The sequence below is a fragment of the Melospiza georgiana genome, chromosome 13, assembly GCF_028018845.1.
Source record: "Melospiza georgiana isolate bMelGeo1 chromosome 13, bMelGeo1.pri, whole genome shotgun sequence".
Lineage (NCBI taxonomy): Eukaryota > Metazoa > Chordata > Aves > Passeriformes > Passerellidae > Melospiza > Melospiza georgiana.
The window spans coordinates 19,868,710-19,876,432 of record NC_080442.1 but is presented as its reverse complement, the minus strand read 5'-3'; the positions used below and the strand labels follow the sequence as shown (position 1 = coordinate 19,876,432).

At 59.0% G+C, this 7,723-nt stretch overlaps 1 protein-coding gene across 7 annotated transcripts in view; it reads left to right on the top strand.

Annotated features, from left to right (window-relative positions):
• The first annotated feature begins 417 nt into the window (after positions 1-417).
• The window catches only part of TLE3 (TLE family member 3, transcriptional corepressor), a 29,341-nt gene continuing 22,035 nt past the window's right edge, over positions 418-7,723 (top strand). For all 7 annotated transcript variants that reach the window (XM_058033188.1, XM_058033186.1, XM_058033187.1 and 4 more), the window contains exons 1-5: positions 418-622; positions 1,071-1,213; positions 1,294-1,394; positions 1,487-1,550; positions 2,424-2,468. In XM_058033188.1, the coding sequence (XP_057889171.1) occupies positions 1,190-1,213; positions 1,294-1,394; positions 1,487-1,550; positions 2,424-2,468 (234 nt within the window). In that variant the 5' untranslated portion in view covers positions 418-622; positions 1,071-1,189. The remainder of the gene's footprint in view (positions 623-1,070; positions 1,214-1,293; positions 1,395-1,486; positions 1,551-2,423; positions 2,469-7,723) is intronic.

Sequence of the window (7,723 nt, the reverse complement as noted above, 5' to 3'; positions counted from 1 at the left end):
GCGGCCGCCGGGGGTGGCTGGGCGGCCTTGCCGCCGCCCGCCGGTTCGGGGGGCTCGTAGCGAGCGCTTTCCCGGTGCGGAGCGGAGGCGCTCCGCTGCCAAAGCGCCCGTGTTTGTTTTACCGCCCGAACCGGGCCGCCAGGGTTACGGCAGCGCCGGGCCCGAGTCACGGCCGGGCCGGGGGGCGCGGGGCGGGGCGGGGCCTGCGCGGGGCGGGGCCCGCGGTGGGCGTGGCTGGCGGCCGCCCCTCCGTCAGACACAAGCTGCCATTGTGACGTTACGCCACCGCCGCCCAATCAGCACCCGCCGGCGGCGGCCCCACGTGGGCGAGGCGCTCTCCGATTGGCTGTCGGCGGCGAGGCCGCCCGGGTTTTGTCCCCCGCCCGCCGCCCCGCTCCGCCCGGGCGCTGTGGCGGCACCGCGTGCTCGGGCGCCGCTGCCCCGCTCCGCGCCCGCTCCGCGATGGCTCCCGGAGTTACGGCGATCCCGGCTGGACGCAGCTGAACGGCCGCCCCCGGGCGGGGGACCCGCTCGCACCTCGCATGTCCGCGGCGCCCGGGAAGTCGGATGTGTACGGCCTTCCTCCCCCTCCTCCTCTCCTCCATGGCCGTCGTGCTCCGGCGTTAGTTCCTGGCTTTGCTTCCCCTTCTCCCGGCCGCAGGAATACCGCGGGACCCTCCTCCCGCCGCCGCGTTGTTGTTGTTGTCGCTGTGGCTTTTTGATCTATTTTTTTTTCCTTTTTTTTTTTTTTTTTCCTCCGGGGAGGGGGGGGGGGGTTGATTTTTCTCCTTTTTTTTTTTTTTTATTTTTTTATTTTCCGCCAGCGAGTGCCGGAAGGAGGGGGGGGTGAGGAAGCGGAGGCCCGCGGAGCGCGGCGGCCGGGGGGGTCGGCACCTGGCCCCGGCGCTGCGGGGCTGGGCTCGGCTCCGCGGGCGCCTCCCCGGCGGTGCGGGGCCGGGCTGGGGGGGGGGAACGTGCGGGGGGGAACCGGCCGGGCCCGCTCCCCCCCCACCCCTCCGCCCTCCCTCCTCCGCCCCCCGCACGGACTTTCCTCTCGTCCCTTTGTTCAGTTCTCGGCCTCTCCGGGAGCGCTCCGAGGCCGGCGGGCAGCAGCGGCAGCTCCGCACGTCGCGATCGCCGTAGCGAGGCTCGGCGCGGCTGCTTCCAGTGACCGCGCCCCAGCCCGGCCATGTACCCCCAGGGCCGGCACCCGGTGAGTCCCGGTACCCCCCGGTCTGCGCCCCCCCCCCTCGTGGTAACCCCCCCGGTAACCCCCGCGGCCGCTCCCCGCAGGCTCCGCACCAGCCGGGCCAACCGGGCTTCAAATTCACCGTGGCCGAGTCCTGCGACCGGATCAAGGACGAGTTCCAGTTCCTGCAGGCCCAGTACCACAGGTGAGCCCGGGGGCACCCCCGGCCGCCCCCCTCCCCGCCCCGAGCCCCCCCGGTTCCGCGGGGTCTCACCGTGCGCTCTCATCCCCCCCCAGCCTCAAAGTGGAGTATGACAAGCTGGCGAACGAGAAGACCGAAATGCAGCGCCATTACGTTATGGTGAGAGACTTTAATCAGATTTCGGATCAGCCTGCAAATGTCATTAGCTGCGAGCCGGCGAACGGGGGGGACCGGGGGAACCCCCCCCCGGCACGGGCACCGCCTGCCCGGGGACCCCCGGGCCGGGGGGGCGGCGGTGCCCGGCGCTCCGAGCCCCAGAGGCTGCGAGCGCCATCCCGAGTTTCCTGTTAACCCCTTTGGAGCGGGGCTGCGGCCGCGGGGGGGGCTGCCGCGGTGACCCCGAGCTCGGGGGGGGATCCCCGGTGCCGGTGGGGGTCCCCCCCTTGCTCGCCCCGAGGCCACCCGGGAGCCGCGGCAGCTCCTCCCCCGCTCCTGTTCATCCTTCCCGAGGGAAACGGGCACTTTTGTTGCCACAAAACGCTCTGTTTAAAGCTAAATTAGCATGGCGGGCCCCCGGGTGGGCTCCTTGGCGGTTCTGGGGGGTTTGGCCGGGCCCTGCACCCCCTTTCCCGGCCGCTCCCCAGCTCCCTGGAGGGGGAACAAATCACCAAATCACCCTCCCCCGGTGAGAAGCTGGGTTTTTGGCCAGACTCCGGGCTGTACCTGTTCTGCCAGGGCTGAGCAGACGCCTGTCACCCAGCTCTGCGCCTCTTTGTTTTTCTAAGTAGCTTAGGAGGAGAAAACAGGAGTCAAAAGGAGTGTCCCCTCGTTAAGTGCCTGCCAGTTAAACCCATAAACATCTGCTTATTATAAGGTGTAATTTCCTTGGCTACCCGTGCTTTAAGCCCAGTTTTGCCCAGGATGCTTTTTGGTAATGACCTTATGCAAATGCCTTCTGTGAATTGAATTCAAATTCTCCTTGGCTCTGGTGTTTAATTGAATTTTTTTCTATTTTTTTCTCTCCTTCCCCAGTACTACGAAATGTCGTACGGTTTGAATATTGAAATGCACAAACAGGTGAGTAATTTCGAGGGGGGAAGTTGTGATTGATTGATCTCCTGTTGCCCTTTTCCTCCACCTGAGGTAAAATCGGCCCTGATTGCACTAAATAGGGAATAAGTGCTGGAGGCAGGGATGTGACTCCAGGTGGGATCCCGCGGCCCGGCTGTTAAATTGGCAGCCGCAGGTTGATGGCACTCGGTGGGGTTATTTCGTCGATATTCACGAGGAATTTCGGTTTGAGGCAGAGTGTTTGTGCAGGGAGGTGAGAACAGCCTCGCCTCCCGTGCGGGGAGGTCAATACCTGGAATAGCGCGTTCCCAAGGCTCGGAAAACACTGATAGGGGCTGCTGCGCCGGCCTCTGCTCGTGTTGTGGGTACAGCAGGGCTGTTTGTAAGGTCGTCCCCTGCTCCCGGCCCTGCCGGAGCGTGAGACCGGGCCGGGAATTATCTCCAGAGCTCACCGTGTGTTGCTCAATGGCACGGACTTGTCTTTGCATCTGGGAAGTGAAGCAATGTTTGGGGCTGGTTGGGGTTTTGGTTTTGTTGGTTGTTTTTTTTTTTTTTTTTTTTTTTTTACCCCTCCCTTCCAGTCTTCTCTAATGTGTAACTTGCCTGAAGGAAAAAATAGAGAAGGCCCCAGCAGAATGTGGTGTGCTACCTTGATAAGATTATCGGTAAAGAGCCTAAAGGCTGCGCACATGATGGTAAAACTTAAAGGAATAAAGTTATTATTGAGATTAGACCTGATTATTTGTGCTGCTGCTGCTTACTGGTTTTAGAAGGAGTTCTAATTAAGAACTTAGGGCAGATAGAAGTTGACATCAACCTTGCCGCTCGCAAATCAGCCCCATTCAACTCCAAAGTGGTTTGGCTTAATAGTGGCATCGCCCTCCTCCTCCTCGGAGGCTCGCAGGGCGCTGATGAGATGCAAAGCAGCGTCTCTGAATGCGCCTCTCTCTTCCTCCCCTCGCCTTGCTGCGCCGTAGTCACGGGGCAGCGAAAATAATTCCTGCTTAGTCTTCAGTTTTATATAAATATCTCCTTCCACGCAGATAATCCCGACTCTGCGCTCGGGGGCCGCTGTGCAGGGGCTGTGGGACCCCCGAGCTCGGGGCAGCTTTGAGCTGGGGTGCTGGGGAGCACCCCAAAATTGGGGATTGGGGGGCTAGGCCCGGCCTCCTGCCCGGAGGGGACGGCGTTGGTGTGGCCGCAGGGACACGGAGCCCACGGCCACCTCAGCAGCACCTGGGGGACTCTGGGGTCACCTGGAGGGACCCCAGCCCAGGCTCCTGGGGCAGAGGGTCTCCTGTGCCCACCCTCCTCCTACCTGGGTGCTGGGAGATGCTGGAATGATGGCCTGGGAGATGCTGGGTTGGTTCTGTCACTGGGAGATGCTGGAATGACACCCAGAGATACTGGGTTGGTTCCCTCACCAGGAGATACTGGGTTGGTTCCCTCTGTGGAAGATCCTGGAATGATGGCCTGGGACATGCTGGGTTGGTTCCCTCGCTGGGAGATCCTGGTGTGATGGCCTGGGATGCTAGGGGAGATGCTGGAATGACCCTCCAAGATACTGGGTTGGTTCCCTCACCAGGAGATGCTGGAATGACGCTCTGGGATGCTGTGTTGGTTTCCTCGCTGGGAGGTGCTGGAGTTATGGCCTGGGAGGTGCTGGGTTGGTTTCCTCAGCAGGAGATGCTGGGTTGGTTCCTTCCCTGGGAGATGCTGGAATGATGCTCTGGGATGCCGTGTTGGTTCCCTCACTGGGAGATGCTGGGTTGGTTCCTTCCCTGGGAGATGCTGGAATGATGTTCTGGGATGCTGTGTTGGTTCCCTCGCTGGGAGATGCTGGAGTTATGGCCTGGGAGATGCTGGGTTGGTTTCCTCACCAGGAGATGATGGGTTGGTTTCCTCACCAGGAGATGCTGTGTTGGTTCCCTTGCTGGGAGGTGCTGGAGTTATGGCCTGGGAGATGCTGGGTTGGTTTCCTCAGCAGGAGATGCTGGGTTGGTTTCCTCAGCAGGAGATGCTGGAATGGGATGCCGTGTTGGTTCCCTCGCTGGCAGGTGCCATTCCCAGGACGTTCCCCGGCGTTCTCCCCGGGTGCATCCCGAGGTTTGGCAGCGCTGGGAGGTGCGGGTGGAGCAGCCCCTCCTCCGTGTGCCGCGGGGGTCTCGGGGCTGCCCCGGGGGCCGCAGAACTCCCGGCGTGGCTCGGTCCCCGGTGGTTCCCGGTGCCCGCTCTGCCGGCAGCCGTGCGAGCCGTGCCCGCCCGGGCCGTGCTGCCCGGTGCCATCTGCTGCGTGCCCGCTGCCGGGGGAAGCCGGAGCCGTCTCCCTCTCTAATTGACGGCAAACAAACAAAGCGGCCCGGGCTGCGGGCGCAAACGGGGCGAGGGGGAGCCCGGGCAGGGCTTTCCCCCCTCCGCGGGCCGCAGCATCCCCCGAAAGGCATCCCTGGGCAGCATCCCCCCGGCGGGCATCCCGCAAGGCATCCCGCTAATTGCGGCGTGGTCCTGCCGGCATCTGGCTGGGGGTGGCTGGTCCTGAACAAACAAGTTTATCAGCTGACCTGTTTAGCGGTTGACTTGTGTTTATCTGCACACAATCAAGTAGACTGAAGTGCTTGAATTATTCATGCAGTGTCCTGCCCTCCAGACTTGACTGCTTGTGATTACATCTGCTCCAGACAAACATTGATGGATACTTCATCTTTAAGCAAAAGGGGATTGTCTGTCTGTGGGCTTATATAACAGATTATCTCTTCCACGCTGAATATTAAGTGTGTGCATATGTGGCTGCGTGTGGGGTTGGTTTTTTTTTTTTTTTGGCCTTCCTCCCCCCCCCTCTTTCTTCTCGTTTTTGTTTCTCGTTAGGAAAAAAAACGGAGTTTCATAAACAACTCCATATGCAAGGAAATATTTAGGAAGTGATTCCCCAGTCGGTTGCAGAGAATTGCTCCTTACATCAGTCTTCCTGCTGAACTCAACTCCTTGCCCGGGCTCAGCTTTCCTAAACCCGGCTCCAATCAGGAGTTTTCTTTTGAAACCCCGACAAAACTTTTTTTCTTTTTTTTTTCCCTTTTTTTTTTTTTTTTTTCGGTCGGGTTAATTGATTTTTCCAAAAGAAACTTCCCTTCCCCTGTCGGCCGCGCATTGTTTCTGTGCAGATCCCCGTGGATAATCGCCGAGGGCAATAACCATTCCAAAAGGAAAACTCATTTTGCGTGGGGAAACGGGACACCTCGGAGGACAGAACCTTTGTGCTGCCTTTGATTCCTTGTTATGGCTGAGAACGCTCCACAGAAGCGCTTCTTGTTCCCCTGCCTAATGCTTGCAGCGAGCCTGAACCCCCCAACACTTCCAGGGGAGAGAGGCGGCTTTTTGTGTGTGTGTGTGCGTTTCTAGAATATTCCGGGAACACAATATCCTTTCTGTCGTGCTCGTTAGCAAGGAGTGCCAGGTAATAATTTGCTAAATACTTCAGAAGCCGGGTAATTTGTGAGCTGTGCTCTCAGCACTCCCAAGGCAGAGGGGAATTCTTTCTTCCCTGGTTGAGTTTTGGGGGTTCCTGGGTGAATTTTGGGGGCTCCCGGCTGAGTTTTGGGGGTCTGCGAGCTTTACCCCATGGCTGGTGGTAATTCCCTAATGAGGGGCTGTGTCCTGCCCCTCCACACCCCCGCCCTGAATTTAATTCTCATCAGCCAGGCTCTCCACTTTGCTAATAACGATAGCAGCCACAAATAGCTTTCAACATGCCATTGACAGCCCGCTTGGAGAGAGCACTTGAAATAGTGGTAGACAGCTGAAAGTACCCATAATTGTGCGCCCGAGTGAGAACCACACTGCTCAAGGGCCTGATTTTCATGTGCTTAAAGAGACAATATCCTGGTTTTCAACAAATGCTGCTGGTGCTTCACGCCTCGTGTGATTTACTCCTCCTCCTGCCGGGGGAGGGGGCTCTGGGGGGGTCTGCAGGGGGCTGTGGGGTGCAGAGCCTCTGGGCAATCACCGCGGGCTGTGTGTGCTGTGGGGATGGGGAGAAGGCTGGGGCTTTGTGCATGGGAGCTGTGCTCCTGCAGGGGTTTAGGGTTCCCCAAAGGTGGATTTGTCATTTCCCAGGGAATGGTTGCATTCCCAAGGCTGCCAGAGCTCCAGGAGCGTTTGCACAACGCTCTGGGGCACAGGGTGGGATTGGTGGGGTGTCCGTGCAGGGCCTTGGATAATCCTGGTGTTCCCTCCCACCTATGGAGAGTCCTGGATTTGAGGCTATAAGTCTGTTATACGTGTTTTGGGGTGTTTTGGGGTGTTCTGTGTTCAGCACCCACCTCTGGAGATTCTGGGATTTGAGGATATAAGTATATTATATATGTTTTGGGGTGTTCTGTGTTCAGCACCCACCTCTGGAGATTCCTGGATTTGAGGATATAAGTATATTATGTGTGTTTTGGGGTGTTGTGCAGTGTTCTGTGTCCAGCACCTTCTCCCCATCCTTCATCCCACAGCATAAACCCAGCAGCAAGGGCAGGCTGGGCTTGGGGCTGGCACGGCCCAAAAGCTCCACCTGCCATGGCCTGGTGGGATTCCCTTCCCCACGGAGAATATTTTCCATTTGGGGGAGAGCTTGAGGGCTGTGTGATGTGTGCAGGGGCTTTTGGGGTTGTCTTGTGCAGGGTGTTTTGGGGTGTGGTCTGCAGGTTTGGGGGTTTTTTGGGGTTGTCCTGTGCAGGGTGTTTTGAGGTTGTCCTGTGCAGGTTTTTTTTGGGGGTGTTCTCTGCTGTTTAGGGTTTTTTTGAGGTGTCCTGTGCAGGTTTTTTTTTTTTTTGGGGGTGTTCTCTGCTGTTTAGGGTTTTTTTTGGGTTGTCCTGTGCAGGTTTTTTTTGGGGGTGTTCTCTGCTGTTTAGGGTTTTTTTGGGGTGTCCTGTGCAAGGTTTTTTGGGATGCTGAGCCATGCCTGTGGGGCTGGTTCCTGCTCTATCCTCCCAGGAGCAGGGAGCCGGGAGGGATCTGTGTCCTGTCCTGTGCCATGGGGGGGATGCTGGGACCTGTCTGGGGGGGTCACCCCGGGTCTGGCACATCCCTGCAGCTCCCATTTGCCTCCTGGACATCCCAAGCTGAGACAGTTTGGCACCAGGAGTGTCCCCAGTGCCCAGAGCCCTGTCTGGGGTGTCCCCCCCACACCCTGGATCCAGCCTGGAGCTCTGCACTCGCAGCTTTTGGGTCAGTTTTGAGGCTGCTCTGCCTCTGCCATGACTGACATCCGGGGGGGTTAT